This window comes from Osmerus eperlanus, chromosome 9 (genome assembly GCF_963692335.1).
Source record: "Osmerus eperlanus chromosome 9, fOsmEpe2.1, whole genome shotgun sequence".
Taxonomy (NCBI): domain Eukaryota; kingdom Metazoa; phylum Chordata; class Actinopteri; order Osmeriformes; family Osmeridae; genus Osmerus; species Osmerus eperlanus.
This window is the reverse complement of record NC_085026.1, coordinates 14,072,532-14,086,727: the sequence shown is the minus strand read 5'-3', so window position 1 is coordinate 14,086,727 and position 14,196 is coordinate 14,072,532. Positions and strand designations below refer to the sequence as shown.

The 14,196-nt window shown below is 44.0% G+C and overlaps 2 protein-coding genes across 4 annotated transcripts in view; one reads left to right on the top strand and one right to left on the bottom strand.

Moving 5' to 3' along the window:
- Window positions 1-529: 529 nt before the first annotated feature.
- Window positions 530-3,633, top strand: foxa1 (forkhead box A1). Its single transcript, XM_062470213.1, has 2 exons — window positions 530-808; window positions 1,729-3,633. The coding sequence occupies exons 1-2, from the start codon at window positions 737-739 to the stop codon at window positions 2,965-2,967; spliced, it is 1,311 nt and encodes a 436-aa protein (XP_062326197.1). The 5' UTR covers window positions 530-736; the 3' UTR covers window positions 2,968-3,633.
- Window positions 3,634-9,207: 5,574 nt separating this feature from the next.
- The window catches only part of mipol1 (mirror-image polydactyly 1), a 47,237-nt gene continuing 42,248 nt past the window's right edge, over window positions 9,208-14,196 (bottom strand). For all 3 annotated transcript variants that reach the window (XM_062469340.1, XM_062469339.1, XM_062469338.1), the window contains exons 14-15: window positions 13,789-14,031; window positions 9,208-9,286 (exon numbers count right to left, since the gene is read on the bottom strand). In XM_062469340.1, the coding sequence (XP_062325324.1) occupies window positions 9,220-9,286; window positions 13,789-14,031 (310 nt within the window). In that variant the 3' untranslated portion in view covers window positions 9,208-9,219. The remainder of the gene's footprint in view (window positions 9,287-13,788; window positions 14,032-14,196) is intronic.

The following is a 14,196-nucleotide window of genomic DNA, read 5'->3' as shown; positions in this document are numbered from 1 at the left end:
AGTCTCCCTTCCAGTTGTGATTTTACGTTTTTATTTTTAACATTTATTATTATTATTTTGTTGTTATTATTATTATTATTAGACCGATCTGTAATGAGTGGGACTTTTCATAGATTCTTATACATTTATTTGAACTAGTCTTTTTGTCATCTATGAAATTTTTGCAGGACGCGCGCTTTCTTGCATCCAAAGACATGCTATGACGATACAGTAATTGCTTTAACCATGGTATTTCAAAAGTCCTTTGTGTGACAGTTTACATGGGCAATTTTACGCAGGCTGCTCCTCGAAATGAATAGGCTTATCGAGGCTATATTTAGATGAAATGCGTAGCCAAAGTGTCCAGTAATGAATGCTTGTTTGATCTCTTTCAAATTAAGTTTTATAGTTGCCCTTGTTTACATCTTTGCAGGGAGAAAAAAACTTTTGTCTTCACTCGGCTATTTCACCAAAGACGCAGTTGCTGAGAACAAGAAGAGAGGTGTGACGCTAGCCTGCAGCCGAGGGAGAAAAAGCCAGTGAAACCAACACTGAAAGTGGGTTGTACCCTCGACGTAACAGCAGAGGGAAAGCTCTACACTACAGGTCACGCTGCATTCAACATCTCCACACTTTACTCTTTAACTACCCCTCCAGCAGCCAGCCAGTCAGAGAGCTGCGTTGTTCTGGATACATTTTTCTGCTAAACTTGGGTTCTGCGGAGCTGCATGTTGACGCCTTGCGGATCCCGACCAGAATGCTGGGCACTGTGAAGATGGAAGGTCACGATACCCCAGACTGGAGCAGTTACTACAATGACGCACAAGAGGTTGGTGTCTCATACTTTTATTCCATTTGGTAAACAATGAAATAATAAGTTCGAATATTTGCGTTCTGTAAATGTGTGTTCAATGTGTGTTTAGATTTAGCGTTCTTAGGTGGACGTTGTATTTATGTTCTTTATTATAGTAAACTGTTTTTTGGGGGGTGAATATTGTTGCTAAATATAGTTTGGGTAGATTTCTCCAAAATGAGAAGTCTAATCCAGCCTGGTGGCAGCAGTGAACGCAGTATTGGGGGTTTAACAGTGCCAATTGGTTCAGACACTAACTTTCCACATAACAAAGCTTGTAAATATAAGACTGTCTTCAAATAAAATAAATTATGCACTAGGTTTTAAATAGGATGCGGCCTCAAGAGTAGACCCAGACTGCATGCAGTCAGGCGAGTTGGTTTCAATTCCACGTTCCAATAAAGTTACTGTTGGATCGGGATGCTCACGATCTAATTTCGAACGTTTGTTTGACCCCAAAAGATAATGCACTTTGGTTGACCTGTGTGTTTGCGCAAGCAACAAGACATAGATTGCAGTCTTTATCTCTTAAACGTTAACCTGATTCTATGGCTTCAGTGGCAGCACCAGATTCCACGAATACAATGAAGGAATATTTAACTGTGATCTGACCCTGTTTAGCGTGGATAGTCTATTTACCACAGTTTACAACTGAAATTGTACTTAATTGGGAATACATGCTTATCGTTTGATGTTAAATATAATTCTGTGTTTGTTTTATTGTAATGACTTTTGTTACTTTCACATCAATAGGTTAAACTGTGAACGTGTCCGATTATGTTACTGCCATTACATTTTAATACAATTCTATTTGTCAGAGAACAAAACATAATCATATACAGTCATTGTCATCTGAATAGCCTATCTGAATAACACATTTTTCTATCCGATTTTAGGTCTATTCACCGATGACAAACAGCGGCATGAACGCGGGCCTGGGTTCTATGAACACTATGAACAGCTACATGAGTATGTCTACAAGTGGAAATATGACATCCAGTTCATTCAACATGTCCTACGCCAACCCAGGTCTGGGGGCCGGACTGAGCCCAGGAACCATGTCCGGGATGCCCCCAAATGGCCCCGGCGCAATGAATGGGATGGGTGGAGGGGTATCGACCATGGGCACAGCTCTGAGCCCGACCAACATGAGCGCTATGTCGGCCCAGCAGGCCTCGATGAACGCTCTTAACCCGTACGCCAGCATGAGTCCGACCATGAGCCCTATGTCCTATAGCCAGCCTACCCTCAACCGGGCCCGGGACAACAAATCGTTCCGGAGAAGCTACCCTCACGCCAAGCCACCGTATTCGTACATCTCCCTCATAACGATGGCTATACAGCAGGCGCCAAGCAAGATGCTCACCTTGAGCGAGATCTACCAGTGGATCATGGACTTGTTTCCTTACTACAGACAGAACCAGCAGAGGTGGCAGAACTCCATACGGCACTCCCTGTCTTTTAACGACTGCTTTGTCAAAGTCTCTAGGTCACCGGATAAACCCGGAAAAGGCTCGTACTGGGCGCTGCACCCTGACTCTGGAAATATGTTTGAAAATGGCTGTTACCTCCGAAGACAAAAGCGGTTTAAATGTGATAAAAAGTTATCGTCGAGTAAAGGGGATAGGAAAGACCCATCTGGCGGGTCCAGCTCGCCTCAGAGCGACAGCTCCAACACCAAGACTGGGCACATGGACTCGAACTCTCTCTCCACCTCCAACCAGTCATCCAGCCCTCACGGTATGGACCATCGGAGCACTTCCAGCGCTTCGGACCTAAAAAACAGCGGCCCACCGATCCATCCCGCCGCCAGCTCAGCTACTTCCCTCTCCTCTCTCCCTTTACCTCCGCACTCGATGGCGCACGAGTCTCAGCTGCATCTAAAAGGGGACCCCCATTACTCCTTCAATCACCCGTTCTCAATTAATAATTTAATGTCATCTTCAGAGCAACAGCACAAACTGGACTTGAAAGCCTACGAGCAAGCTTTGCAATACTCCTCATACGGCTCAGGGATGTCCAGCCTCCCTCTCGGCAGCGCGTCTATGGCCGGCAGAGCAAGCATGGACCCGTCCGCACTAGAGGCGTCATACTATCAAGGTGTGTATTCCAGACCCGTTCTCAACACCTCTTAGTATACTCTCTTACTTCTTGCTTGACAAAAGGACGACAGAAAAAAAAACATTTAAAACATTTATCTTATCTTTGCATGCACTTGGTGCATAAGGACTGTTACTTTAATGTATAAGAAGAATGTGTATGAGTAGCCTAAAATACAATAGGCCTGTAAAGTGTTACCATTGAATGATTGTATATCCAGTTGTAAATCATTGCTAGTGTATTTAAAACAATTTTGAGCCTGTAAAATAATGTTGTATTACCCCCAAACTTGTAGTCTCAAACTATGAATATATGTCCATGTGTTACAATGTGCATGAATGAGAACCAATAGGTGACACAGGTAACCCGCGCCCTGAGATACCCGCTGTCCCTGACATAGGCCTACTTTTTGATATGGATGTTGTCCTTTTACGCACCGCTTTCGTTTGCCACACATCTGACAAACATATGTCCAACCCAGTCTTGTATACTACGTTATTAAATCAACCTGGAAATGCATTCTGAATAAAGATGTGTTTCTTCAGACAACGATGGTCCAGTGGTTTGTGGTAGCCGGAGAATGGGGTGGTTTGTATGTGCAGCCTTTGTCGACGTTTTGTCTCTCCCTGTTGGTTTTGATGAATCTGCATGTTCTTAACTTATTCTTGTTAATTTTCAAATAAAACTATTATAATTTATTCCCTGATTGTTTTAATCATTTATGTTAATTTGAGTATACCCTATTTTAACGCACAACATGCAAATGTGTAAAATTCCTTGGCTCTGTAACAATGCGATTGCTTTGTTATATTATATCTTATATTATAAGTTTATTATTATTGGTAAAACGTCACATTGTACTGCGTTTTATTAAAGTTTGGTACAACATAACAGGCTATAACCCAGTATAGACAACAGCTGCTTTGTTTTGATCCTTGTCTAATATTGTTCAATCCTAAATGCGTAAAGGTAAAATAATCATATATTTTATAAATCCTCTTCTTTATTATCATTAAATAATTAAATTATGATTAATTGTAAATGGTGATTTTCATAATAATTATAAAATCCTGTCTGTCAAACTCTTTAGTCTTCTGACGCATGCTCGAGTCGACGCGGTTGATCAATGAGCCTGAGCAAAGCCAAATATAACAGAAATATAGCCGCAAAGCCCTCCTTCAAAAAAGACGCGGGCGTGTTGTAAATGGATTTTCAACAATATCAGAGAAAGGCCAAAGCATCTTTTTTGTGAACCGTAACCTACATGATGGGCTCGTGAACCTGAACAGATTTCACTTTGATCGTGGTATTTTGCAGACACACATTTTGGCTGAGTAACCGTGAAATGTGTTTAATTATCATGTAATTGCCCCCCGAAGCGCAAATAAAATGGAAAGTGGAGTTGAGTGTCGTAATATCGAGGAGAGTAAAGGATGTACGCTCTGCTCTCCACACAACTTGCCAAATTAAAGATTACTTAAATTAGCGTGCACTAATGTTGTTCAAGCGAGGAATAGCCATATATTTATAAATACAAATTAGAATACAAATAAATATAAATACATAAATGACATACATGCAGGTCAATGCGACTCCAATGCACCTGCCCATTGCGTAATGCAGATACAAACTAATGTAGACAATGTTTAGATGAACTGAAGCTAAATGACGGACAAAATCAGTTTCTTTAGCTAAACTTCAATATGAAGAATTGGCTAAACGTTTATCATGTAAACTGATATGGGATATCCCGGATTACTACCCGTACAATGTTATAGCCTATGGGCTTGGTTATGGTCTGATCAAATATAATTCACAGTAATGTTATTAATACTTATATTATTATTTATACATTGAAAATAAAACGGGCCTATAATACACAATTCATTCATATTTCCAATTGAGGGATTAAAAAAAAAAGACATAAAAGTCAATTGGCACATTCAATTATGTAATATGTGAAGCACTTTTAACATGATTTCGATCTCACATCCCAAATCACATAATTTGATAAGATTATAGTGTTTAATGATCAACAACATTCCAGTGAGAAGCGTATTTGAGGGATATTTGGCTGTAGTCTCAGAGAATCCAAGGCCTTATCTGGCATTTCATTTTATGCTCTCAACATTCCACCTCCCAACAAACATGTTTTAGAAGCATTGTGGTTTGTTTACATATTTAAATAGACCTACCTTAATCACACAAAACACATACATCACAAAAATATGTATATGTATTTACATATAAATCAACAAATCTATATATAGGCTATATTGTCCACGCATAGGTGTGTTGCATAAAATGTGGTTTGCGATTTCGAAACGGCTCCGCGTTTCTATGAGGAAATCGTTGAACTTTGAACAAAGATCTTGTTCATTAGTTTACCCAGCTGTTGGGAAAGGCTCTGCAGAGCGCGTTTCAGTATGGAGGCAACCTTTTCACCGTCGACAGTGAAACAGCAAGGGACACGGCGACTCAATCTGGCTGTAGTAGCCTAGGCTACTCCGTGTGGTGTTCATCGGTTGAGAGGATCGAACTCTTATCGGTCACTCAAAGTGGACTATTGTCCTTAGAGAAGTAGAAATAAAACATTTGCCTTAAATTATTGTCTTCTACTAAGTAATGCTATGTGAGCTAACTGCAGTCTCAGCATACGACCTGGTAAAAATAGCCTTTAATTAATTCAGGAAAACGTAATGGATTTGTAAGGATCCTTTTAAAAACCTAGCGCCTGAAGGTCATCTTACTAAGACTAGTTTTTCAGCCAATAAGCAGTTTTTACTATTAAAATTACGATTATGGCCAGTTTGACAATTACAGTTATTTGATAGGCCTATTATTATGATCTTGTTATTCGTTTTAGGTCCATAAGGACATTATTGTTGCTGACTTTGTCATTATTATTGCAGGCAATTAAATTGTGATTTACAAGATTGTGTTATTAACCTTTACATAGAGACCCTATTAATGATCTGTTCACTATTTGATTTAAACTTCTAAACTGGTTCTGCATCTCCTCACAATAAATAGTCCTGATCAGTTGAAGTTGACCAACCTTTATTAATGTGTGACATATGTTATCAGCGGGCAGTGTGCCCGGTGGTTTCAGCAGGGTCTTGCTTCCCCAACTCATGTGGCATTTCTCGTTACCCCATCAATAGCGGTGGCGCTTTCTTCAGCCGTATGGACTACAATTTCGACAACAATGCGCCATCTCCTTTACATCAAAAGCGGCCATCAGCTAGCCTACCCGTAGACCTTTCTTCTCTCTCCTTTCATTCTCAGTTTAGAAAGCTACTACAGGCCCAAGGCGCGTCTAATACCTTTTGATGGGGATTGAATTAATTATCTCCAATAACACAATTGTGCTTGGCCAACGAAAAGAGCAAAGCAATACCCCTTCAGATTCAGAGACGAAAGAAAAGGGGGCTTTCAAAGGGTGCGGGAGAGAAGAGGGAGAGATCTCTATCCGAAATCAGCTTTAAAAGCAGCTGGTTTTCCATTAAAAATTATACGGAAGAACTTTATTAGGGCTTTGAGAGCCCCTAATATGCATCGACTAAGTCAGGTTGGTGGTCCCGGGTCTCGCCTGCCTGTGGATCCCGCTCTGTCTTCATTAAAACCTGCCAGAGGCCAAAGAGAGGGACTGGGGTTGTTTTTAAGTTAACGGAAAAGTCCACACAAACAAATACTGATAGAAATGAATAGGCCTCTCGTGGCAAGGCCTTGAAATAAGTGCAGTTATTCAACTGTTTTAATTGGTTCTGCATTTTTGATGTGCTTTGTTACACGTCGACTAAACATAGTAATAAAACAATAAAGTCTGAATAAATAGCCTCCATTTTCAAAGTATATTCTCTCTGAATTCAACAATGTATTGATGCTTTGTTATTAAAAAGTTTGCTTTACGGCCCCATGTTCCATTTTTGGTCTAGGTGTAGGAGGCCAATACCAATTTTATTCGTTAAGTGGAAATTGACAAGAATGTCTTCCAAGGTGGAAAGATGGAGTGCACTATTGAAAATGAATATTTTGAGTCGTTATAGCAACAGGGCCAGGCCAGCAATGGGTTTCTACTGCAGGTCTTTCAAGCCACTGCCCGCTGAAACACATAATTAAAACGTTTAAAAGTACTTTCGTAGTCCTCTCAGAATTGTTTTTCAAAATGGATACATTTGATTCTTCTATGCACGCGTTTATAGAGCGTGGGAGACATTTTAAACATAGCCAAACCAAGAACAAAGGCTAAGGTCAAATATCATAGCTAAATTACATTCATGGTGTAAAAGTAATAAAATCAGAAAAGTCCACATTAAGTATAATTTTTTGAGTGACTAATCAATGATGCCTATGCCTTCCATAGACTGATTGTCTGAGGATAACTGAATATCAAAAGTTTTCAGATTTCAACAAAGTGGAAGATTTAGCCAACGTATTTAGAACAAGGCGGATTATCTGACGGAGAAACATACATTGGGAGGACCTAGTGGGATTAAGCGCGAGGACACCCAAGTTGTGAGATCTCCACGGATACCAGCGCGCAAGGAATCGACAAGCTTGTCAGTGTCACGCCTTAACGAAGGGGAGGGCATCACAGCGGCAAGTCCCGCCCAGACAAGGCCTCCTGTCTCCGGTATACCGCAACTGGAGGACATCGGTGAAATGAACACATTTCAAGAGTAGGCCAGATAATCGATTGTGGGTCGCCCATACAATCTCTGCGCGGCCATGTCCATTTAATTTAAGGACTAGGCCTACAGAGAAAGTAGAACTCGCAAGGGAGAAACACATCAACAAAAGAAAGAGGAAACGTATAGGATGCTGATATGATTGTTGGGTGTGTGGACAGCTGTAAAGGTCGTCCGATCTCTGGCCTGCAATGTTCGTAAATTATCAACGTGCGAAGTGTAGGCTAAGGAGGTGGAAGAGTGGGTATGTAGGCTACAAAGGAATCCAAATGTGTTTGCTTTTAAAGAAGCAACAATCAAACGCCTCAACATGTAGAAGCAGGCAGGCAATGTCCATTCAACAGAATCTGTACAATGGATTTTAAAACGTTTTATTGCACAACAGCAGATTGTCGAACCCCATTGAATAAAAGCCAGTTCCCCTGAAGACCTTATGCCCAACACATGCGGATCGTTTCACACAAAATTGACGTGCACGAGAGGAAGTTAACAAAATACATGATATACTTTGACCTTCTTTTTAGAGTTCTAAAAAGTTAATATTTCATCTGGAAAGTATTAAGTCCGTGGGAGAGAGCAAGGAAGATAACTTTGTGCAATTTAGACAGGTTTGTCATATGGATCTTACAAAATTAATATCCGAGGTAGTGCCGTTTTCTTCCATCTCTCTTTAAGACATGCTCCAAATTAGCACAGGTTCAGAGCAGAACCCTAAATAAATAACAGCGCTAGAACAGTTTTAGCTTCGATTAGGAACAGGGATAGGCAATTATCAGACCAGATATAAGAGACACCCAAAAACTCTAAACGAAATACTGCCTTAAAATGACACAAAACGCTTGAAATAATTAATCATACAACCTATATTTGAACACTGAATAGATATACAGTTTGATTGTTACATATTGAATAATAATATTATGTACGTGTTTTTATTCAACATTTTACATTACATATACCACAAACAAATGAAAGTCGGTCCATAAAACAGAGTAGTAATTGTTGACCAAATACAATTGCGTTAAAATACAAATGTGTAAAACACTCATGATGTAACCTAGTTTGAAAACACTGAATTGGAAAAATATAACCAAAGGCAGTATACTGTAGAGCTCTGCACCAGCATATGCAAATACATTTGCTGATTATCTGAAAACAACAATAAAAAAAGTATAACAATAATAATAAGACCAAAGCACCCGTCCTTCAACTCAGACTGACCAAGAGAATGGTTAAAAAAAAATGTATACAACATGAAAAAAAATCAATTTTAAGCACTCTGAATTCAAAGTGTGCCCAGAGAGAGGGAAAGAGAAAAAAATTGCTGTGGCAACTAACAACAACAACCAAGTGGTTAAACATTGACGGTGGGGCTGGAGCAAGGGTCTGGAATGAGGCCTTGAGAGTAGCACTTCTAACGACTGTTTGCCCAGTTAGGGCCGGCTGTTTGTTCAGCCCTAAACGCTCTGACCAGGACTGCCTGCTCCCCAGATGTGCAGCCCACAGTCAGGTTGCTCCAGTCTGGACCAAAGTGACAGCTCCCCCCCCCCCCCCCCCTCACCCCCTCACCCCCCTCACCCCCCTCACCCAAACACTTTAGATCACCGTGCGGACGCTCCCTGTCCCAACCTTTTTCCTCAAGACCTCCACCAGCCGCTCCAACCTGCCGAGGGCGAGAAGAGGGACCAGAGGAGGGAAAAGAGAGGGAGGGGAAGAAGACGATTAATGTAATGCTTTCTTTCCAACCGTACAAACTCCAGAAAGAGGATGAGGAGAAGGACAAGGAGGCAACAAGAGGAGCACCCTAACATTAGGGGTTCAGCTAGTACACACACTAAAGATGAGGAGTTTATTTAGTATGCACTCTAAGACGAGGAGGTACTTGTGGAAGGCAGTGAGACTGAAACAGGACGCAGAGGCCACTTGGTGCCCAGCAGACACCAGCAGCTCGGCCAAACCCCTCCGCACACATCCTTAAATACAACCATGTTATTCTCCCTCTTGCCCTCCCCCCCCCTCCTCTCTCTCTCTCTCTCTCACTATTTGACAGGCTTCAGTGTCCAGTGCTGCAGAGGTGGAGGGACTCTCAGGGTGTCCTAATGGTGAACAAGGAAAGCAAACGATTCCCTGACAGTCTGGAAAAAAGCGAGGGAATTGATGGATGGGAGGAATGCGTGGAGAGAGAGAGAGCAAGGGGCTGGGCTGGGCGACGGCGGGAGAGAGGAAACATTACTGCCTTTATTTGGGCCCTGTGCAAACGAGACAGGAGAGGTCGTCCAAAACTGCCGGGAGCAGCCTCCAGCTACAGTCTAATTTTAACTTTGCTCACTTACCACATCAGATGCACTGACATTTAAAATATATCACCAGGCTAAACATGAATTTAGACATTTAATACGTGTATATATATTTTTTTGATTTAGATCACGTTATGAGTCTTGAAACAGACGCCATCATGCATCATCCTCAATCTGGCTGAGGATGAACCTGGGGCCCAGAGCTCAGGTGTGAGAGACTGAGGGGGGGGGGTGGGGGGGCAGGCTTTACTGTGGGCCCAGAATGCTCTCTTCGTTAACGCGTAATCAGATCCCATTTCACACGACTTGAGAGCATTTATCTCTCTCAATGACAAAAGAATTCCATGATCATGTCACATGGAGGAAATCATAAGCAGCCTAAATCCCAATGAAATGGGATTCTCAGGAGTGCCCTCGCTAAGAGTGGAGGATGGGAAGGAACGGAAGTGAAGGAAATAATATGGAGGAGAGGAAGTTGACCCTTCCTGCTGGAGGACGAGAACAGACTGAGCAGTGAGAGAACCAAATTAAAAAACCCTAATGTCTTCATAATTGGCGGGGAGCGATCTGCCAGGGAAGTTTTCCTGTTCGTGTGCAAACAGATCTTTTCCGTAAAATCTAAAAACTTCGGTGCACTTAACGGTGGGAACCCTCCCACTGTGAATGAAATTAGAGACGAAAGCTGCATCTGAGTCCTGGAACACAGAGCCCTCTGCAATGGAGGCAAGACTTAGAGCTGGCGGGATGAGCATCTTATCCCCATCTCAACCGTGACTCCAGCTCACTGGTGATACCCAGATATAGAAATATGGAAACGAATGGGACACAGTGGGGAAGGCTCACAACACCTTTCCTGTGATAAGCATCAATAATATGAAAACAAATTCTTCCTTTCTGAGGGCTAAAAGATTTCAAAATTGATTAACCCTTGTGTTATCTTCGGGTCATTCTGACCCATCAGTCATTGTGACCCACTGTCGTATTGCGACAACTTTACCGCATACAAAAACAAAGTGAAGCATTTTCTTTTAACCGTTGGGCTGTCTCAGACCCCCCACATTGCGAAGGTTAAAAGAAAATTATTTGTTTTTGTATTGGGTAAAATTGGGTAAACACAACGATGGTTCGTTATGAACCTTTGAGTCATGTGACCCGAAGGCAGCACAAGGGTTAAAGGTCTCAATATGATTTCCTGTACAAATTATAATTTAGTTGTGAGGATGGTTATAGTACCTTTTGTATACAGGCAGGTTATCTGTTTGTCTAGTACTCTACTTACTAGATGTATGAAGTCAAGTTTGTTTTGTGTGAGAGTTTGTGTTTATTGCCACGTTAGCAAGGGGGACAGAAAATAAGTCCGAAAGGCTTGTGCATGTTTAGGAAAGGTCAGTGAGACTAAATGTTCAGGCCATGCACACAGTCTCGAACACACTGACACATACGCAAACACTGTACTGGTTCACATGATAAAGAGATCGGACTTCCCTGCCTACTCTCTCTTTCTTACACACACACACATACACACACACACACATGCCCCGTTTCTAAATATATGCATTAGCTTCACTGTCACGTTTGCACAATCAGTGTGTTTTCAGCAATTGCGTGTCTCATTAATCTGTGTGTTTGTGCGTGTCTATGTGTGTGTTTTGTGCTACGTGTCTGTGTGTGTGTGTGTGAGAGTGTGTGTCCGAGGTGCGAGGTGTTGGTGGTGGGGATTTGGACGTTGGTGTTGACAGAGGCTGCTGAGTAAACCCGGACACACACGCGAGGGAGGAGCCAGGGAAAACATAAATCCTGATTAAGAATTCACAGTGTCCCAAAACCAACAATAATAGCTGCAATAAAACCCAGTAAACACGCAGCTTGCCTTAATTTCTAAACAACAGCCTCTTTGCCGTAGAGCAGAGACATCGAACGGACACTTGCGAGTGGAGGGATGTTCTGCCGTCATGCCAACGGTTAAAATACTTTACGGCTACACTCGTTCGTAACATCCACCACATGACAGCATCAGACTGAAACCAGAGATGGGGCCTTTAGCTGTCCTTCTGTCTTCTGATCTCGTGTTTACCTCTTCTTCTCTCCCTTCCTCTCTCCTCCCTACATCTTCTCTCCTCGCCCTTCATCTCCCCTCCACATCTCCTCTCTCTTCCCTAACACTCCTCTCCTTTCCTCTCCTCCCTACATTGATCTCTTCTCCCTTCCTCCCATCTCCTCCCTACATCTTCTCTCCTCTCCCTTCCTCCCATCTCCTCCCTACATTGATCTCTTCTCCCTTCCTCCCATCTCCTCCCTACATCTTCTCTCCTCTCCCTTCCTCTCCTTTACTTCCCCTCCCCTCTCCTTCTGCACTCTTCAACTCAATGAAAGCCGTCTTTGTCCTCCATGGCCAAGTGTGCTCCAGAATCCATTAGACATCCAGTGAGCGGGCCTGTCAGAGGAGCAGCAGCGCCCGCACCGAGGTGCCACATTCTGGGACGCCTCTCTGCTTCCTCTGGCAGGATTGACCTGGACTGGAGGTGTGTGTTTGAGAGAGAGAAAGAGAGATATGGAGAGGATGACTGCGAGTGTGTTTGTGAGACAAAGTGTACGGGAGTGTACGAGCGTGAGATTAAGAGTGTGTGGGAGAGAGAAAGCGCGAGTGTGTGTGTGTGCGCGCGTCTGCATGTGAGTGTGTGCGCGTTTGTATTCATCCCCCCCCCTGCATTCCTCTCACACTAGTGTGTGACAGGGCTCACGTCAGAGTGGATTCCCACAGTTCCCCCCCCCCCCCCCCCCCCCGTTTCCACCAACACACACACCCAACCTACCTGCCCACCCCCTATAACCGACCCACATCCTCTCTCTCTCTGCCACCCCCCCTCCCTATCTCAGGACCAGGGTGACCCATGCAGGGTCAGCTAGCAGGCGAGTGTGAGGGCTCTGATCACAGCTTCTCTGAACTCACCCCTCCACTCCTCAATCGCCAGCCGGCCTCCTGGTACCTACCCCGTCACTGGCTGCCCCCTCTCCCCGGCCCCTCCTTATACCCCCTCCACAACCGCCTGCCTCCGACCTCCCAAAACTGACAGGCCCCTTTCTAAGAAACCAGCCAAATGATGGAGAGAAAGGAGGAGAGGTATAGACAGAGAGAGGGTCGAGTGTGTATTTTTGTGTGGTTTATATATGTATATGTGCATGTGTGTGGAGCTTCGCAGTGGTGAGAACTGCCCACTTCCCCTCATTCTTCATCCCCTCCCTCCCCCCGGTAATTCAGCAGGCAAACAGATGAGTGGGACCAGTGTTGTTTGTTTAGGGTGTGGAGCCCCAGAGTACTGGGGGGATGGGGAGAGGCTGGTGGGGCAGAAGAGTTGCTATGGCAGGGATGTGGCTGGGAGGTGAGGAGGGGGCCTTGGGGGCAAGGAGAGGATGGGATGGGACTGGGGTTAGTGAAAAGTGTGTGTGTGTGTGTGTGTGTGTGGGGGGGGGTACGTTTGGGGGTGCAGCCCCAATCCGAACACAAAACGACCATAGACAGAGCGGGTGAGGGGGAGCATGGAGAGTGGTTCTGGGGTCATGCTTGGGGCGTCGAGGCGGGAGATGAAGGGGAGTCAGGCTGGAGGTCAGGGGTCACCGTTTCACGGCTACAGTGCGGACCAATCATGTGTTCATTCAGATGCTTTTTTTCAAAGCGATATATACGGGGGGAAGGGAGGATTTGAACCAGCAACCTCATCATTTGAAGCCAAATTCTCGACCACTGAGAGCGATACCCAGTGGGGTATTCTTGTGGATTGGTCTGGCCATTCCATCTTAAGTTTAGAAATGCTCAGCAAAGAAGAAAAGGACGCAAGCAGGTGTCATCTTCAGTGTTTTTGTTACTCACTTCTGGACTCTCTCATTGGCCTCCCTCTCCGCCTGCTGGCTCCGCTGCAGCAGGACCTGGGTGCTGTGCTGCTCGGTGGCCATCTGCTGGAGCTGGGCCAGGAGGGGGGCAGGCTGGGCCAGGCTGCCCAGGGGAGAGGAGGCGTCCCTGGGTACCAGGGTCTTGTCAGCCCTGGGGGTAAGGAGTGAGGGCGGGCTGAGGGAAGAGCCAGGCTGGCGGTGGTCACACTGGGACTGGTGCAGGCTGGGGAGAGTAGACAGTTGGAGGGGGTGAGAATTTTTTGGAAACATTTTGTTATGTGTAGAAATACTGGAAGATCCTCTGATGATTATATCTTGTTTAAATGAGGATGTACTGTACTGCCAGGCAATAGGACACACTGTGCAGGCCTTAAGCAGGCCTGGTTTG